Source organism: Misgurnus anguillicaudatus, chromosome 22 (genome assembly GCF_027580225.2).
Source record: "Misgurnus anguillicaudatus chromosome 22, ASM2758022v2, whole genome shotgun sequence".
NCBI lineage: Eukaryota > Metazoa > Chordata > Actinopteri > Cypriniformes > Cobitidae > Misgurnus > Misgurnus anguillicaudatus.
This window is the reverse complement of record NC_073358.2, coordinates 28,444,628-28,465,281: the sequence shown is the minus strand read 5'-3', so window position 1 is coordinate 28,465,281 and position 20,654 is coordinate 28,444,628. Positions and strand designations below refer to the sequence as shown.

At 40.8% G+C, this 20,654-nt stretch overlaps 1 protein-coding gene across 2 annotated transcripts; it reads left to right on the top strand.

Annotated features, from left to right (window-relative positions):
- The first annotated feature begins 161 nt into the window (after window positions 1–161).
- Window positions 162–20,385, top strand: nova1 (NOVA alternative splicing regulator 1). 2 transcript variants are annotated; one of them, XM_055199694.2, is made up of 4 exons: window positions 162–887; window positions 8,771–8,914; window positions 15,777–15,943; window positions 16,659–20,385. In XM_055199694.2, exons 1-4 carry the CDS (start codon window positions 731–733, stop codon window positions 17,676–17,678), a joined length of 1,488 nt encoding a protein of 495 aa, XP_055055669.1. In that variant the 5' UTR covers window positions 162–730; the 3' UTR covers window positions 17,679–20,385. The 2 variants fall into 2 exon arrangements, with proteins under 2 accessions (XP_055055669.1, XP_055055670.1); XM_055199695.2 differs by lacking the exon at window positions 162–887 and adding an exon at window positions 3,131–3,725.
- The last annotated feature ends 269 nt before the right edge of the window (window positions 20,386–20,654 follow it).

The window sequence follows — 20,654 nt, the reverse complement described above, 5'->3', positions numbered from 1 at the left end:
ACCAATTAATATATAAACACTATAAAAATAAATGGGCAGTTTTTGGAGAGTCTGAAACTTCGTGCCGTTCATCGTTGAAAACTCTTTGGAGGATGCGGCCCGTGACGTCAGGATGGCTCTCGCGCTCTAGCTCACAATTGGTCCAGAGATGCTGCGCGAGAAACCTGTCATCCAAGCAACCGACGCGCGCTGCCCAAGACTCGCGCATCTTAAACAAAATCTTTTCATCTTCACTCCAAAATAAACGGACCGACACTACAACAACATATTTCACGCCAAAACTGAGACCAAAACGAAGCAAGCGAAACCGTAGTGTTTTAAAAACCGTTCGCTCCGCGCGTGGCTTTTGGTTTGTTTATCTTTTCGTAGTTCTTAAGCAATCCGAAATCTTTTTGGAGAGGGCGCTGCGCGCGAGAGTGTGCGCGTGAGTACGAGCTTTTGCTTAATACACAGAGACATCTCAAGTGTCGGTTTCGCGCTAATGAATAGACTTCACTCAATGGAATTTTATATTTAGAGCTTTCATACGCCGCTTCTCCCAACGGGCAATAGTGGACGGCGAAGCAGAAACGGACACGCGAAGCGAGCTCGCGGCATGGCAGTTATTGACATCTAGAAACATCAGGATCGGGACGCTTGTCGGTTTTAATCCCAACCGGAATTGGCGACTTATGTTCTTTCTAACGGTTTTAGGTGAGGTATCGCGGTGAAAACTCCAGCCGGTGACAAAATGATGGCCGGCGGGGCAGTTCAGCAGAACGGGATATTCTCCGCTCCTCAGCACATTTTACAATCGCCACACATGGACTCGGATCCCTGTGATTCCCGAAAAAGACCGCTGGAAACACCGACCGAGGCGAGCAGTACCAAGCGCACTAACACCGGAGGTAAGATCGACACTTCGTGCACGCGTTTTCAGTCAGCGCGGGCCTGCTGCTCCAAATAAGTCAGGGAAGCGACACACCACAGTCTGCTTATGTGTACCGTAGCCTAGTTTTAAACGTGCATATTAAATATACTATAACTTTCGGTTTAAAAGGAAAAGCACGTGTTTTTATGGCAGCTTTCCTTTTTATTTTGCAAAGTGGTTAGATATTAAAACCGTTGGCTGAAATTAAAGAACAGCAACTGTAAGTTATACCTGTACTGATATTCAATTAATAGGACACGTTGTTAAACCCGCCGCATCTGTCCAGCCTGACCCTGTCTGACCCTATGGGGTGACGCTCAGTGTGGTGCTGGTAACTCCTCTGGGAATGAAGTTAAATTGAGCATAAAATGAATGAAGAAGAGAAAGCGCACATGCGGCTTTGGTTTAATCCCTATTCACATGCAGAAACAGACTCCAACAAATGGTTGGAAACAAATGATTGGATCCTTTTCCATGGCACCATGTGGGGCACTTAATAAATAACAAAAAAGGGTTTTGATATGATTGCACACGAAACTACTGTCATGTCTTAAATATACACCTGTATTTTAAATGTTTTTTTTTTGTGGACAAACTACAGGTTGGAAGTGAATCATATTGCCTTTATTTATAATAGTCTGAGTCATTAGTCTTTAAATAATATTTCACGAGAAGGTCATATGATAAAGTTTGAATTCTCTACTGAACTTTTGAAGCTCCATGTGTGTCCATGTGCATTTGGAAATGTTGGACGGAAGCGAATAGAAAGTTGTGTGTACATTTCTGGCAGTTTGCTGATCATGATCCGTGGGACAGCAGCTTCTGTGGAGAGCCGTGCAGCTGTCCAGCGAGTGTCTGGATCAAAATCACCCTGCGATATTTGAGAAGAGTGGGGAAAGCACTCTATAAATTACTCTATAACTTTATAGTTTACAGTGATGAGAGCTTGACCTAAAGTCTTTAAACGTATATAAATTGTGATACCTAATACCGAGAATACTGAATGCTTTATATACGACTAACAAATTACACCGTTATATGTGTATTAAATCACATTGATATTTCACTTTGATTCTGGAATAATAGTCATGACATAATAATCAATTATGTTTGCAATTGTGCAAAGTGCAAACATTAATTAATGATAAATGAGTACAAGCAAAATATGCTATCATTCAGATCAACAACTATTTATGAAAGCCTGCCAATACATCAGTCTTTTTATGTAGTCAGGAAGTTAGTTTGCTCTTTGTTCAGTGACACTTTAGCTCATCATTCATTCTATCGCTCCACCTATCTGGCTTTGTTAATTAAAACATAATCCTATCAATGAACATTCCCTTCCCCCTACATGACCTTTGACCTGAAGAGAGTGAAGAAGGAGATGGTCAGTGATTGAAATCTTTCTTTATGCCCCCTCTTCTGTAAACAACCATTGATTACTGATGCTAATTTCACCAGTACACATGCGGTGGCTTTGTGCGCGCGTGCGCGCAGCCTTTTACCAAATGCAATTGAAATGTTATGTTAATGTTGCTAATGGAGGTTTTGGCAGAGCTATTTATGTTGGCGTGTTTTTGTGTGGTTCAGTGTTGGATCAAAAGGTCTGAGTTAGAGAGAGGGAGAGAAAGAAGGACACAGGTGCCCTTGCAGTGTGTGGTGACGTGAGTTGACTGTGAATTGGGCAGGTGGTGGGAAGAGGAGGGGCTATAGAGAGAGAGAGGGCTCATGTATTCTAGAATGTCCAGTGGATGTGTTGAACGTGATTGGTTTGCCTGAACAGAAGCATCTTTACTTTCTGCATGCTGCATCAGAGACACCCAGCAGGGTACATCAATGTATAGATATGTAGAGGATTCATCAACCTCAGCTGAAAAAAGTGCATATGCAAATGAAGTACGACCCTGGGACCAGTCTATATACACCCTCCCCCCACGTTCAGATGCGCGCAATGGTCGTGTATGGCGTTGTAGGATTTATAGGCAGTAATTTAGTTGGCCGTCCCCTTGGCGCTCTGCGGCAGATCCTTTCTGCCATTTTCGAAAATCTCTCTCTCGCTGTGTTTCCAACATGGCCGTCCAAGAAACCCACCGCCTCCCCGTTTTCACTCTATACCTCCTCTCCGCTCACGCAAGGTCACTCCCTCGCACTTTCTTTTACTCTTTCTCTCTCATTTCCTCTTTCTCTCTCCCTCAGCCTCCCTCCATCCCACCTTTTCATATTTCACCTAAACGTGAGCGAGTCGCTACGTCTTTTATAGTGCTGCGTCAAAGTGGGGGGGTGCAACAAGGAAGAAAGCCTTGGTGTGTATGTGTGCGTGTGTGTGTGTGACGCCGGGGAGGGGTGCGGGGTGATTGGACACGCTAGGTGCCTCTCTGTAGAATGCAGCACAGGGCTGGAGCTCTCGCTGAATATGGATGAGAAGGAAAGCAGAGGGTGATGCAGTAGGAAGATTCCCCCCGTCAGTCCGCCTCTGCCTGAACAATACAAGCCTCTCCGCTTTACACACACATACACACACATACACGCATCTCACACACACAGCAATTGCATTACCATCACACACAATCAGAGAAAGAGAGAGAGGGATATATAGAGAGAGAGAGACGGGGGCTGACTGCGGGTATGGAGGGGAGGATGCGCTGACGTTGTCCCCCTCTCGGATACGAACCTGGGGAAAAAGGTTGACTGGCCACATTCCTTGACGGCGACCGAGCTCCTATGATCAGCCTGCAGTCAGGCATCGCTCCCTGGTACAGACTCTCAGCGTCCATGGCTATCTGAACCCCACCTCCAGCACAGTACAGCAGAATGGGTAAGAGATTCGGTCCCCTTTTGTTGACTTGTTGAATGTGAGAGAGGTGCGTGCCGACGAGTTGACCGTGTTTCTTCTCGCTCTTCATTCTTTCACCCTTTCTTCTCCTGTCCTCTGTTGGCGTCCATTCATTCATTCAGTTGCGAGGAGAGGCTTGGTTGTCCTTGCAGTGTGCCTAGGACAGGCCCTCCTTTTCACATGCAGAGTGTGTGTCTGTGTTGCTTGGGGGTGGGAGGTTTAACAATGCAATGCCTCTTGACCCAATCCCTCTGTGTGTTTGCATGACACTCTCATTACACTGTATGTGCCATGGGTATGTGTGTGATCGTAGGTTCGAGCCCTAACCGTCTGGCTACGATTGCGGCTGTGCAAGTATGGCTCGCTGGCAAACAGCAGCAACAGATTGTATTATTTACTCAGAGTCTCACTGCTGAAAACCTGTTACGCCAGCTTTCCTTACATCATTGCCGCAAGCAGGGAGAACGTGAGTAAAAGGCATGGGAGAGGAGCGGTCCCAGAGCACCATTCTCAAGTCAATGCTGCATAAGAATGCGCATTTGGTTCGCTTTTTAACAACAGGTAAGCGACAGCGACCCATCCGATTGGCTCGTTTCGCCATCACAATGTCATCTCGAAGTCGTCGTAGAAACAATTTTGATGGCGAGCCATAATGGAGAGAGTGAAGTTTTCGCTCATTGCCGGCCAAGGTCACACAGTCCCCATGCCGTCGCCGCTCTGTGAAACGGCTGTCAGCGTGTATGGCGGGAATCTGAGATTCCCATAATTGGCCACTGTGACACAGTTCAGTGATTAAGAGAGCCTTGATTGCCTTTATTCTTCCTTCCGTATTCTCTTTTCATTTGTGTTGTATAAATGCGCTTGCACTTTCCTTATCTACGCACCCCTCCGGCTGCGCTCCATCATGGATTCCTGAGCGTGTGTCCACTGCGTCCTGTCCTCTTCCTCCGTTTACTGCAAACTGTCCTCATTAAACCATCTCTCGAACAGTGTCTGCATTCATTCCATTCACACTCGCACCCTCCCCTTTAACAGAACAGTCATTGATAAGATCAGGATCTTCCCAGCTGTGTGTACATGTGTGTGTGCGTGTTTGCTCAGCTAGCGTGATGGACTAGATTCCTATCATTACCTGTCAGTCGTGTGTGGCAAAAAGCATAGAGTCGGGTGAGGCAATGATGTAATGCGTATCCCACTGCGCACCTGGAGCGCTGCAGAGGACAGGTACAGATTGAAGCGCTCCTCACGGCTCCATCCCGATCATCGCCATGTCTGCTACCCTCTCTCAAGGGCCCCATGAAGAGTAGCGGTGGTTATCGTGTCCTTTCGGCCCTCGCGTACTCGTACGAGCGCTTGTGTATGACGTCGTTACCAGATTAAGCATTTGTCGGACGTTGCGTGTGTTTTATCAGGAAACTGTGAGGTCAGTCCCAGTGCAGAGAATAATAAATCTTTCACCCTTTTGCACTTATTCATATAACAAATGATTTTCTCTAGAGTGACTGAGCACAGAGCAGAGCCAGTCAGTTTGAAAGAGAGAACAAGAGAGGGACGGACAAAAGACTAGCATCGGTGCAGATAAGGTTTTTTAGATCTATATAACAGAGTGAGGAATACAGTTTAATTCTGCCGTTCCCACGGTGTATTTCATTCAATTTTCCTTTTAGGAATGTGTGGAAATGTTAAGGATTTAGTCCCTCTGTGTTTTTCTCGAATTGTCTTTTCAATTGAAATTCTGCTCGTGTATCTATCTAACTGTGCATTGCACGTTCAGCTGCGTATAAGTGACTTAAACTGTGTGTAAGCTTTTTTCTTTCTTTCTTTCTTTCTATTTTCTTTCTTTCTTTCTTGCCTGCCTATTTTGTCTTCCTGTTTGGTCTCATTATGTTTTACAACTGAAGCTTATGTTTGCTTTGATCTTAGTGCCATCCACTAACTGGCCCTCTATCTCCTGCCGGCAGTTCAGTTTCTCAGGATTTCCCTTTTTTTTTTCAGAATTTTGGATATTATTGAGGATGTCTTTATATGATGATTGATTACATATGGACCTGTCTGGTCTTAAAGCGATTTCCAACGTGTTGTGTTTCAATGTCGTTCCACTGAAATAACTCACCAGCAGTAAAGGACAGGTGAAACTGGCTAAGGTTAGTTTAACTCAGCGCTGTGTAATGTAGCGGACTTCACTGTGATTTGGAACGTATCAAGTGTTTCCAAAGGAGAGTCAATCAGAGTTGCTTAGAGACCATAATATTTTCACCTTTTCCGCACCCCTCCCATCTCTTCATTGACTCATTTCCCCCTTTACTAGTACTACTCTCTGAATGTCTTTTCATTTATATACGATATTCGGTTTTTAATTTTTAGCAAATCACTTATATGCCATGTTTAAATATCAGTTTTGCTTTTTATTTATTGCAAGTATTTTTGCTGTTATCCTGCAGTCTCTATCTTTCGTTGTGTCTCTGTCTCTCTCTTCTCCTCTCTGCAGTGGTACAGGGTCAGCTGCTGGAGATTGGGGGCATTTGTGTCTGCGAAACCCATCTTATCTTTCGGATTTACCGCCGTCTCTGAAAGACACTGATTTAATATACAAACACACAATGCACATTCGTATTCATTCATCTTTATGAATTCATTCTTTCACACAATATACTAATGCAGTAAAAAACGAAACCACAATCTTAAAAAGACTCATGGTTTTTAATATCACTTGACTAAATCCTGTTGATGAACATATTAATGCAGTATACACTGTAAAAGGGTTCCTTAGAAATAGCAGCTGGGTTGCCGGTGACTTGCCGTAGATTTGAATTTACAGGCAACATTTTGTTCAAAGTTAAAGGAACATTACACATTTACAAGTCTTTGTCTTTACAGAGTAAAACTAAAAAAACAGCATCAAGCATAACATTCTGGGAAACAAAATCTGAAGCAAAAAACAGAAAAAGGTTGATGATGATTTCTGGTTCCCAGAATGCTTTGCATGAGGCTGTTATTGTATAGTTTTATTCTGTAAAGATAAAGACTTGTTAATATTTAAAATTTATTTAACTTTCAATAAACTCTTGCCAACAAATAACATAAATGTAAATCTACGGTAAATTACCGGCAACCCAGCTGCAATACCATTGTAATTTCTACGGATTTTTTTTTACAGTGTAAAAGCCAGGAACTTTGTACTAGCTTTTTACTTCGAATTGCTTTGTTGTTATCCTCAATTGTAAATCACTTTGAATACAAGGTGAATGAAATGATTAAAATAAATAAATGAACATTAGTGATAAGTTTGATAAAATAGTAATTTAGTGTACTAAAACATTGTCACTGTTATGTTCCAATGGACTCATATGTTGCGGCCATATGTTGTATTTGAAATGTCTAATATTGTAGTGGAAGAGGGAAGCCTCTCATCCTCTTGGGAACCTCTGACTGACTTATGCGGTGTTGGCTGGGTTCTTCAGGACAAATCTGAGGATTTAGCATCCATATGTTCCTGCCCGAACAGCCTTCCAGGCAATTACCCACAAGCCATTGCCTCGGCATAGCGAGGCGCCACAGGCTGCCTAAATACCACCCGTTCCACATGCTTCTTAAACCTGAACTTCTGCGTCTAATACTGTACCATCGTGCCAAAGATCTGGTTTGTCATACGGCCGACCCTTTCTGCGTGCGAGAAAGAGAGAGCAACTCAGATGGTGGAGAAGATAGTGAAGGACACAAAACGTAAAGATAGTTTGGTTAAATTTAGACCTCTACCAACCCAAAGCAGGTCACTTTATCTCTGCGTGTGGAGAAAGTGGGACAGAGGCAGAATCGCTAGGAACTCATCAGGGAGAGAGTGAAAGAAAGAGCAAAATGAACAAAAGAAGCAGGCGGTGCTGTTATCACGTTTATTTAGTATGTTGCTTCATAATGAGGAATTGTAGTAAGGTACTATGGTGTTAAATGTAGCCTCTGCTTGACTTTATGAAAACCTATATAACCTTACTACTGTTAGAACTGTCAGAAATACACCAAATCGTCTGAATTAAACAAAATGACTTTAAAATGCAGATTAATTACAAATAAAATTAAAAAAAAAATTATTGGAAGAGCTCAGATGCAAAACCCTCCAAATTTAGCTGACATGTTTTTTTGTAAATGCATTTTTTTATTGGGCTCTTATTTTTGTGTTCAGTAATTTCACTTTAATGGCAATGAAGAGGTGATTAGTCAGAAATTGAAATGCCTTATTTTCACAAATGTGACTTTTCATTTGTATTTAACACCTTTGGTGCAGAACTTTCCACACTGTAAAAAATACAATTAATATCATCTTTTTTGATTATAAATTATAAAAATAAAGTCAAATAACTTAAGCTAATACAACTTTATTTTTATCATTTATAGCAACTCCTCACTAGTCAAGAAAGTTCAAATGAATTGTAAATTCAAGTTGATTAAACTTAAATATTTAAGTGCAACAAGAATTTTTTTTACAGTGTAAGCACTTGATTTAATAATAATAATAATAATAATAAACTTTATTTTCTATAGCGCCTTTAAAGGTAGCATCTCAAAGCGCTGCACAAGGGAATAAAGAAACAAACAATTATACAAACCATACATAAAACAAGTCGAATTTCAGTTTTACAATTAAAATCCGATGTTCATGCAATTCTTCCGTACACTTGGAGGACTTTACTGATTCATGCGGTGTTTAACAGATTCTGCCAACAAATTGGTATTTCTGAAAGGCCTGAAGCGGATTTGAAGCGGAAGTATTTGATGAACGAATAATATGTGCAGAGATCATTTTGTCAATATCATTTTTGACAGCGGTTGTGTTTAGCTGCTCTTGTGAGCTCTTCATTTATAAGAAATTATTATTGTTACTTGAATTGTGGACTCATGTGATATGCTGTTAAAAAAAATTTCAATTCTGAACAGTGTGTGTTGAAATACAAACAATGGATAACTTATTAAAATATATTACAGAGATTTGTAAAGATGTTTTAACGGTGTGTTTGTGTTTGGTGTGTGTGCAGAGGAGGGTGAATATTTCCTGAAGGTGTTGATTCCCAGCTACGCTGCTGGTTCAATCATCGGTAAAGGGGGGCAGACCATCGTCCAGCTTCAGAAAGAGACTGGAGCCACCATCAAACTATCCAAATCTAAAGACTTCTACCCAGGTATCATGCATATGACAACACTCGCATTCAAAACATTTCTGATTAAAGATATTGGGACAGTCTGCCGGACAGGGCTTAAAGGAATATTCCATTTTCTTAAAAGAAAAATCCAGATAATTTACTCACCACTATGTCATCCAAAATGTTGATGTCTTTCTTTGTTCAGTCGAGTTTTTTGAGGAAAACATTGCAGGATTTTTCTCATTTTAATGGACTTTAAAACAATTAACACTTAACTCAACACGCAACAGTTTTTTTCAACGGAGTTTAAAGGACTACAAACAATCCCAAACGAGGCACAAGGCTCCCATCCAGCAAAACGACTGTCATTTTTGACAACAAAAACAACAAATATACACCCCCAAAGCACAACTTCTCGTCCAGATCCGGTTGTGATGTGCCAGCGTGACCCCACGCAATACGTCATGACGTCAAAAGGTCACAGAAGATGAATGCGAAACTCCGCCCCAGTGTTTACAAGTGTGTTGAAAGAGGACCGTTCCGACGTTGTTGTATGTCAACTGATACTAATTAATGTCTTTGTGTCAGTTTATTGTTTGCAATGGTCCGCAAATGTGCGTTTTATATATGTAACACGTGACCTCCCTACGTCACCACGCATTTACGTTAGGTCGCGCTGGACCGGATCTAGACGAGAAGCTGTGGTCTAAAAGTGTACATTTGTCACTCTTCTTGTCAAAAATGACAATCGTTTCGCTAGACAAGACCCTTATGCCTCGTTTGGGATTGTTTATGGTCCTTTAAAACTCTGTTGAAAAAAACGGTTACGTGTTAAGTGTTAATTGTTGGTGTCCACCAAAGTCCACCAAAATGAGAAAAATCCTGCAATGCCCCCCCCAAAAAACACAATTTCCTCTCGACTGAACAAAGAAAGACATCAACATTTTGGATGACATGGTGGTGAGTAAATTATCTGGATTTTTCTTTTAAGAAAATTGAATATTTCTTATATAAGTCCCAGACTAAAATGCATCAAAATGCATCTTAATTTAAAAACATCTTGCACTCACATATTTAGGGCTGTTAATTTAACATGTTAATTAGATTAATTACTTAAATAATTTGTTACAATTTTTAATGCATTTAACGCACCTGATCAAACCAGTGCTGCATCATCACAAACGTTTATAATGCACATGCTTTGTCTATTTAAATATTTAAGCAGATGATGCGAAATGGATTTCACTGCAGTGCTCCCACGCTTTTTAAGAAGTGCGTGCGCATTTTGTGTGTGCGACTGCGTGTATCTAAAGCAGCGCATAGAAATACGCATCTCAAGGCTTCAGACCACACACGAATGCTACCTGAGCATGGGTTTAACATTTTTTTTTTTTTACTTTTTTGTATTCTGGTGCCAATTTCTATTACAGCCTAAAAGTTAACCTTGCCGTGGGAGTACATGGGGTGAATGTGGTAAAAATACGAAATGGAGTTTAAATTATATGGACTCAGAATGATCCATAGGGAATGGATTTGAGGACGCAGCAGTGTGGAAATCAAGGCTGTAGCTGAGACGCGAAACGGAGTTTAATTTATTAGGACATTTCTCTAGTGGAATAGATTTCACTGACGGCTCTCTGACAAGTTTTTTTTCAATTCAATTTTATTTATATAGCGCTTTTCACAATACTCAATTGTTTCAAAGCAGCTTTACATTAGTAGAAGCAGTAAAAGCACAGAAAAACAACAGATAGCACAACATAATACGCAATAGCATAAGCAGTCAAATTTGCTGCGGCTATGACGCGACATTATGAGCGAGCATTACTAATGTAACGTCTAGGAGAAGAAGCTAAGTTAAGCCCAAGCAGGCTACCTCCCCGGGGTAAAAAGTGTACAAGTGTACATATGCGCTAAATTAGAGAAAAAGTGAATGGGTCGAATATTATTGGTCTTAATAAGTGTGGGTCTTTAAAATAACATACAAAACATAACTTTGAATCACATAATTTTTTACACTGTATGCAGTATTATTTTACATTTTGATTGCTTAAATTAATTTATGTACTTTAAATCACAGACCAACTTAAAAAAAAAATGAAAAGCACTGTTTATTTTATTCAGTTTGTGGGTAATTTCACTATTTACATGCAAATATTTATGTGCGGTTTAATAAGATTTAATCATTTAATTAATTCGATTAAATATTTTAATCGTTTGACAGCCCTAATCGTAACGTATATCAGTGGCACTGTTTTGTCTCAGGATGCACATCAGTATTGTTTCTTGTAAGGTTTGTTTGTAAAAACTATGAGCTAGTAATCTAAACCCTGTACGGGAAACAGCCCCATTAAGTTTTAATGACAAACATCTCATAGCTTTGTACTTAGTATTTGGTTTATTATAAATAAAACACTCCTCTATATCTCATGTATTCATACTTTGTTATTCGATCTTGTTATAAATCCTCACAGTTAAATCATTTAGTTTTCTGTGCAGCAGATGTCACAGTTAATGGTGCCATGCATTACTCTCATTCACATTAAAGACTTAAAAAATAAAGGTTCAGCAGTTTTTTAAAGGAAGCAATCACGCGGGTCTTGGTACGGTTGAAATTAAAAATGTTCTCCGTTCTCGGATGTTAGATTCTTTAGATCTGCATTTTTTTTTGTAAATTCTTTAAGCTCCATCACACAGGTTTTTTAATAAAAACACAAAAATATTATGGAGCTTTTAACCACACAGGTCTTTTTTGTTTCTAATTAGAGGCTTTGTTTTTAATTTAAATGAATGCATGTTTAATTTTAAGTAAAAGCATCATTCTCACTAATAAACATTGATTTTTCCACATCTTTTGCGCACTGAAATCTGTCTGAAATCAGCTTGTAAGAGTTCTGAATAGTAGACTGAGAGCTTCGCTGCAGTACATGTGCAGTGTATGAGTCTGTTTACAGATGTTGGCCTGTATGTGTCATTGACTATAGTATCTGTTTTACCACGTGTGCCGTTAAAAACCTGCTTTATGTCGTAGAAAAAAATTTAATCGGTAGAGAATGACAGTGGAGAATGTGCCCATAGGGAGAGGAGGAAGTGTGTGAGAAAGAGACGACGACTGCGTGTGTGCATGTGTTGCAGCTGTGAAGCATGAAGCTAAATATTGTGAACATAATTTGTCTGTGAATATCTGTTTTTATTTATTTAACACACACACACACACACACACACACAGTTACATCCCTCTTTTAAATTAAATGAGAAAGAGACGCAACATAAAGCAAGGACACGTACAAATCTGAATGCCAAGCATAACTTAAATTTTATCGTAAAGCTAACAAAAATTAAATAAATAAGTGTCTTTTAATATTTAAAAAAAGCACACAAACAATACCTGAACCCTATCAAAATGAACTGAAATTAACAAACTAAAAAAGGAAAACAGGAAAAGAAATAAAGCTTGTTTGCTGGTGGCAATCCACTTCGGCGTCTCTTTTAAAATTAATCATTCGTTGAGAAGCAGGTGCACAAGGGCGGACCTAAAGAAACAGAATCAAACAAATTATGCAAGCCCAAAGTCATGACATCACATAGAGAAGGAAATGCACTCGAAGCACAGACCGTATCACCTTATCACTGAACGTATCTTGAGACCAACTGTTCAGTCTTTCACCCTTATTTTAACACACACACAGTGTCTCTCTCTCTCTCTCTCTCTCTCTCTCTCTCGCTCTCTCATGCTTTTTCGCAGTCTCACCTGTCGTCAACCCACTGTAAATGTACAACAATCTCATCTCAGCTTCGACCTGTGTATTTTTTGTGTTTATACCAACAGCATAACGTCATAGTACCACTCAATACAATTCGCAGCACATCAAAGTAAACAATGCGACGCTGATCTGGCACAAACAAACACCAGCACATCCTAAATCATTCTTCTCTCTGATATAATAGCAGCTTCTCTTCCAGACCTCATTTGTCTTATGAGATGCTGAAAGGGAAACATTTAAACTCTCTCTGGCTCCCAAGAGAGCTATAAAAAGAATTCACCTAACGCCGAGTGGCTTTACTTCAGCCAAGGTGTCCTTTACCACACACACTCACTGAAGCCCATCACACTAAGAAATATAAATTACATTTTTAGGTTTTTAGGTTTCATTGCGAACCCTTTCCATAATGCACACCTATTAAGACATAGAAAAAATGAAATTAACAACGCACACATATCCTTTCATGTGCTTTATCTGTAAATATATTAGTTCAAATTCTAAGGAAGAATTTGTGTCACACACTCTCGAAAACATGCCGTACTTTGGTATATGTGCTGTGCTTTAGATAAGAGCAGATGTGTGATACTCAATCTGGTGGTTAAAAAAATAACATCACAGCCGAGGAACAAACACTCGGCCAAGTTTGCATGTTTGTTGCAGCACATGCACGAGTATCCCTCCGTACTGTTGCCCAGAAACAAACACACAGCAACAACCTACATACTCTACATCTCTCTCTCTTTCTCTATCTCCATCTCTAAATGAAACTGAAGATCATGACAGTATATTTAGGACACTGAATGATAGTTTCCACCACAAGACTGAACAAATCCCAGTCTGAATTCATGTCGACACAATACGCAGAAGATTGTGTAACAATACTTGCTATAGATTTCATCTCTCCGGCCGTGGAGAATTTGTTTCAGCACGGTCAGAACTCTGCGGTTCTCTAACACTGACAGCAGTATTTTTGGACAGGTCGAGTGCTTTAAGGAAAGTGAGATGCCAGAGATTAGTAGTGTATGTGTGGGTCTTAAGCATTTGTGCGGCAGGTCCCGCAGGAGCGATCGGGTTAGTTTAGATTTTGATCCATACGGGATGAATTACATCATGCTGACAGAAGTTCATTCCTCTTTTTACCTTGTTGCATTCATAATTAATGAAATAGAAGAAAGTGCTTGTTTAAAATGTTTATGAGTGATTTTATGACATCGGGAAATACAATAAATCTCAATAATGCGTATGTATAGTACCATATATGAAAATCGTTGACTTTTATTTACAGAGATATCAGACGCAGAACCCGTGTCTGGCATGATTTTTTTGTCATGAGCATTTTTTATCAAAATCTTAAAGGATTACTCCACTTTCTTAAAAAAATCCAGATAATTTACTCACCCCCATATCATCCAAAATGTTTGTCTTTCTTTGTTCAGCTGAGAAGTAATTTTTTTTTTTAGGAAAAATCACGCGTTATGTGAAACGCACATTTGCGGACCATTTTAAAGGAAAAAAACCACAAGGAGATTAATTAATATCATTCCACATACCTCAACGTCAGAACGGTCGTCTTCTCCACACTTGTAAACACTAGGGCGGTAGTTTCGAATACGTCACGCGTGACCTTTGATGTCATGACGCATTAAGTGAGGTCGCGCTGGCGCTTCACACTCCTGGTGCAAGACGAGAAGTTGATTGGAAAAGATTAATCGCGATTAATCGCATACAAAATAAAAGGTTTTTTTGCATAATATATGTGTGTGTACTGTGTGTAATTATTGCGTATATTTAACCACACACACACACATACATATGAAGAGTTTCGTTGCAAAAAGAGATAAATCGATTTTTAAACATTATTGTCAAAACAAGTTTATTATTATGTTATCTTTTTATTATTTTGTTTTATGGTGCTACTTAGCTGTATTTTTTAAGTTATGAAGGTTTAAATCAAAACCAACTTCAGTTGAATTGATATTAATTGGAATGCACAACCAAAAAACGAGATTTCTGAAAAATAAAAAAACAGAGTTTTGCAACAAAACTCTTCATATATTCATGTCAGATTTTTAAAATGTATATATAAATTTTTTACATTTATATAGAATATATAAAAATATAAATAAATACATATATATATACACATGTAAATGTTTCTTAAATACATACATGAATGTGTGTGCATTTATATGCACATAATAATTACACACAGCACATACTCATGTATTATGCCAATAATCACTTTTATTTTGTATGCGATTAATCGCGATTAATCTTTTTCCAGCCCTATTTTTTAATTTTTTTGCTGAAAATGATGATCATTTTGCTTGATAAGACCCCTATGCCTCGTTTGGGCTTGTTTTAAACTGCCTTTAAACTGCACTGTAAAAAATGACATTCTTGCTTACTATTTTTGTCTTAAATCAAGATGTTTTTTCTTGATGAGCAAAATGACCTAAGAAAATAAGTCTAGTCTTTAGACAAAAAAATACAATTTAAGTAAATTTGTGCTTAAAACAAGCAAAAATATCTGCCAATGGGGTGAGAAAATTTTGCTTAAATAAAGTGTTTAAGAAAAAAGAAAACTTATTTTAAGATTTATTTTCTTCCCACTGACAGATATTTTTGCTTGTTTTGAGCACAAATTCACTGAAATTGTATATTGAAAAAATTCAACTGAAAAGCATCTTAATTTTTAAGATTTTTTTATATTTCTACTGAAAACAAGACAAAAACACTAAGTAAGAGTGTGTAAAGTGTTGGGGTCCAATAAAGTCTATTAAATTGACAAAAATCATGGAATGTTTTTCTTAAAAAAAAAAAACTTAATTTCTTCTCGACTGAACAAACAAAGACATTTTTTAGACAGTGGAGTAATCCTTTAATAAATGCTTCTTTAAAAACTGTATTTCTGAATGGCCTGAGGGCAGGATTAAGCGGATTTAACACAAAAGTATTTGATGAACATATAGTATGTGTATAGAGCATTCAGTTAACAATAATTATCTCATTTTTGACAGAGACGTTTAGTGGCTGTTGCATTTGAACTCTTCATATGTTATGTTAGCCTTTTGTTTTTCACATGCAACCTCTGCACACTGATGTGTTTTAATATTTGTGACTTTGTGTTTGTTTAGGTACAACAGAGCGTGTTTGTTTGATTCAGGGTACGGTGGAAGCACTAAATGGAGTCCATAACTTCATCGCTGAAAAAGTTCGTGAAATGCCTCAGAGCAGTCAGAAGACTGAACCGGTCAGCATTCTCCAGCCACAGACCACTGTAAACCCAGATCGTGTTAAACAGGTTTGTTTTGTGAGGCTGCCGTACCACTACAACACCAACTCCACCCAAACCCAAAGCAACTTAGTATTCATGAGAATTAGTTAGTAAAATGTGTTGCACAAGCATCTTTTAAGTTATTATACATGCATAAATATGAGTCCATAAACTCCAGCTTAGTCTAATAATGTACTATTATTTGGTTAAGAAATGACATTCTAGACAAGGACAGCTATCTGACAGTGATGAGCAACACTGCTAAACTAAACACTTCAGGCAAATGTACCAGCCCAGTAGAGGTAGAGCACAGGGCAGGCTGGTGGTTGTCCCCAAGGGAAGAGTGACTGAGAGGGGCAGCAAAGTGTGAGAGCCGTGGGTTATTTTTACCTGCTTGATACTGGCAGAATGAGAAAGAGAGAGTGAGTGAGAGAGCAGCTGCAATGTAAGACCAGGGATCAACAAATGGCAGAAATAAGCACTGACTTAAGAGGTAGACCTCCTTACACAGTCACACACATGCTGGTTTACAAACCTAAACATATCCAAGCATGCAGGGTTAGATATTGTAAACGTTAAAACAGCCAAGCACATTGCACCCATTCATACATTATCAGAAGGTAAACATCCACAGATGCATCTTAGATTATATAGCAGTGTCTATTTTTGGGGCTGTGTGCAGTCTCATGCATGTTATGCATGTAATTCCTCAATCAAAGTGACACTCCCCCCTCCTTCACAGGCTAAACTGATCGTGCCCAACAGCACAGCAGGACTCATCATCGGTAAGGGTGGGGCTACAGTTAAGGCTGTGATGGAGCAATCGGGAGCCTGGGTACAGCTTTCTCAGAAGCCTGAGGGCATCAATCTGCAGGAGCGTGTCGTGACGGTGAGCGGGGAACCGGAGCAGAACCGAAAAGCTGTGGAGATCATTGTTCAGAAGATCCAGGAGGACCCACAGAGCAGTAGCTGTCTCAATATCAGTTATTCCAACATCACCGGCCCCGTGGCCAACTCCAACCCGACCGGATCCCCCTTCGCCAACTCTACGGAGGTCTTACCCAACGCCGCTGCGGCGGCCACAGCCTCTACGCTGCTCGGCCAAGCGGGCCTTGCAGGCATGGGAGGGTTTCCTACGGCTATGTCTAGTCTTTCCGGTAACGATCTGCTCGCCATTACGTCTGCCCTGAACACTCTGGCCAGTTATGGCTACAACACCAATACGTTGGGGCTGGGTCTCAACCCGGCCGCGGCATCTGGAGTGCTAGCTGCCGTTGCAGCTAGTGCCAATCCTGCAGCTGCGGCTGCAGCCAACCTGCTTGCCACATATGCCAGCGAAGCCTCTGGAGGAGGCGGTCATCCCGCAGCTCCTAGCTTAGGGGGCTTCTCACTCGGCTCTCTAGCGGCCGCCACGGGAGCATCTAACGGTTACCTGAATCCTTCTTCCCCACTGGTGGCATCGTCTCTGCTAGGCACGGAGAAGCTGGCAGAAGGTGGAAAGGAAGTGGTTGAGATCGCCGTGCCGGAGAACTTGGTCGGTGCCATTTTGGGGAAAGGTGGCAAGACTCTGGTGGAGTATCAGGAGCTGACAGGGGCACGAATTCAGATCTCCAAAAAAGGAGAGTTCATTCCAGGCACACGCAATCGCAAAGTTACCATCACGGGGTCACCGGCGGCGACGCAAGCCGCTCAGTATCTCATCAGCCAGCGAATCACGTACGAGCAAGGTGTCCGTGCCACCAATCCTCAGAAGGTGGGCTAGAGATGGACAGGAGCGGGGAGGGGAACAACAAAAATGGGAACCGAAGAAAAAAAGAGAGAATTAAAAAGATGACTGGAAGAAAGAGAGAAAGAATGGAAAGGGTCGGGGCTTAAAACACGTCCAAATATTTCAAAACAAAATGAGGACAACAACAAAACCAACGAAAAAGATCTGATGTGGAACTGTGAATTGATAACCTGTTTGGGGCGAAATGTGATATTTTGTGACTGAAATTCTGCTGTATTTTTAAAAGTGTTAGGTTGTGTAGGTCTGAATACTGTGCCCTGGGGCACTCAGAGGAGGAGGAGCTAAAACCTCACTTCTTCTCATTGCCGGGGTCTTTTGGATTTAATATTCAGTTTTTTGCTTCCACTGCAGAGCCCTCACAGTTTAGTTCATGATCTGATCCACACCCTGAGCAAGGAGTTCAAAGTGCTCCCTCTTTTGATTTGTTTTATTATTAGTAAATCCAATCTCCACAACTATCCCGTAGGCCTAAAAATGAAAAGGCCATCTCGATGGCTCGCATACTCAGAAGATAGTTCTGAAACATTATACTAACTCCCTTATTATTTTCAACCAAGGCTTAATCTGAAACACCTGCTCACGTTACTGGATCTCTGTGATTATTCTTCATTATGGTTGATTTACACACATGTTCACATTCAATCTCTTCTAGATTTACTCAAACCTGTGATTCCAGGTTGACCTGAATGTATAAAGACTTCCTGAAATTGTTGGGCTTTTTATATGTACATATAGTATCAAACTGAGATGCTGTTGAGAGCAAACCTAAACTTCAGCCGCAGACACAGACAAGACGGCGTACGTCAAAAGTTACATACTTACCATTCGAGAACAGGAATGTAAAACATACATCACATGCATTTACATCTATACATACAAACTTACTTGCAAGTGCAGTTTAGTCACAGGATCCCACTTTGGTGCTATAAGAAAACGCATAAGATTTTAAGAGATTTTGTTGTCATATCTACCGATTTGAGAAATTATGGGTGAGTTTGTTAAAGCCTTCGTTAATTGTTAGGGGGCATTTTACCCATAATGAGGTGGATATTCAAAAGATCCCGCCAGAGCAGAGACAAAACAGTACAGTTTAAAAAAAATTGTATCTGTTTTGCCTCGGTAACTTTTATCTCTCACTACGGAAAACCTTCGGACACGCTACCAAGGAACTGAAGAATCCTGAACTTGAAAAATAATTGGACCTGTTTAGACAGATGTACCTCTTAACTCCTCCTCTTCCTCTGATTGGAGGAGCCAGGCAATGTCTGTGCCTGTTTTGTTTTGAAAGGAGCTCAGGTTGTCATACCTCATGTTTGAGAAAGGAGAAAGATTTCCAGTTTGTATGCAGTGCAGCAAAGTCTTGGGTGCATTACGAGTGCCACCTCGTTCATGTCGCGGTTGAACCCTGTTTGCGTCAGGCTGGCAGCAGAGGTGCAGTTGAGGTAGTGAACGAGAGACTGAAATGACACACAGCTTTTGTAACCTGTTCGAACTCATTCGAAGGCCAGAGGATGCTACTCGAATGACTGTCTACCTTCAGCCTTCTACTGTAAAGCAGCGTTACTGCAAGGCGAACTCTTGCAGATTAACCGATCTTACATCTGCTTCCTTCGAGAAACCAAACGTCTAACAGCATCGAGACTGCAGGCCGTTCCCTTTGCCCGATGTCTCTCTAAGGCATCGCTGGAGAGTTTCATTTGCCCTCCACCTTTTCGACTGATCAACAGTTGCACAGAAAAGCGGTGAAAGTTAATCGTTAGTTAATTCCACTGCATCTCAAAGTGTTTGCTGCTAACAGCGTTTTCGGTCTTGCCAGCAATTGTCTCTTGCATGGGGAGTGAGCGGGAGGTCCCGTACAGGGCGAGCGATCGTCTCTGAACCACACTGTGAATCCAGCGGCCTGACGCCATCGCAACTATGGAATGTACTGTACATATTTCACACCATCGAGGGCGCGTCCATTATGACACAGCGTGACGGAACAAAGCAATGAAACCGAGCGAGCACAAGAGCGCGGGCCACCGGGCCCCTCCATAGGAACGTCTACCTGTAGTTTACCTGGCTCTTTCGCAAAACCAGAGGGTCAGATTCCCCCGCAGCGTCCGGGCCTGTCATCGATTAGCGGATCTCCATTTGAACCCTGAACTTCTATATATATAACGACACCGCACAGCCCAATCTACTGCTGACCTACATACACACTCTAAAAGACATTCATCATCTCCCTCCAACTACCAGCCCTCTTATCTGCTCTGTGAGGGGCGAGCGAAAACGTAGAAAAAGGAGGAGAGAGAGAGAAAGAGAGAGATCGAGATTAAGAGGGGGAGAGAGTAACCTATTTCTATCCATTGCATAATTACGGGGAATATTATCACTAATGGCATTTCCCGTCTCTCCTCATTGCTGTTTTTAAATGCCATTTAAAGTTTAACACACACACACACACACACGTACACTCGATTTTTAATTATTAACTGTACCAGCCATAGGATATCAGGTTCTCAAAGTAATAGCTATTCAATACTCTTCGGAGATCAAACTATGTACCTGATTTCAGAAGCACAAGCACTGCAGTGCAACAATATGAGGGTAACATGAAAGGGTGAAAAACGCAATTATATATGCTTGACATTTGGAGATATATACGTTCACGACATTAGGTGTCTCTCGCTTTGACCCCTTATGTCTTTCTCTCCCACTTTTGTCTTTTCTGCTCTTCCAGCATTTCGCATCGAGCCTCTTTCTCCTCTCACTTTCTTCCTCTCCAGGCTGCTGGTCGCCACGGATGTGTCGCGCGTGCGTATTCGCGGAGGTCCGCGTGTCCCTGCGGGGGGCCGATGGGTATTCTGCCCTGCGTGGTGAACACCGTACCTCTGGACTGACGCGCCACATAATCTAACATTAATACACATGCTCCCTTGCCTGAAAATGACTCTACCTTAAACTAGC

Bases quoted from the DNA above. Each gene is read 5' to 3' on its own strand.
- nova1 (XM_055199694.2), top strand. From the start codon at position 731: ATGATGGCCGGCGGGGCAGTTCAGCAGAACGGGATATTCTCCGCTCCT. The intron at 888-8,770 runs GTAAGATCGACA...GTGTGTGTGCAG, and splicing joins CAAGCGCACTAACACCGGAG to AGGAGGGTGAATATTTCCTG. The intron at 15,944-16,658 runs GTTTGTTTTGTG...CCTCCTTCACAG, and splicing joins ACCCAGATCGTGTTAAACAG to GCTAAACTGATCGTGCCCAA.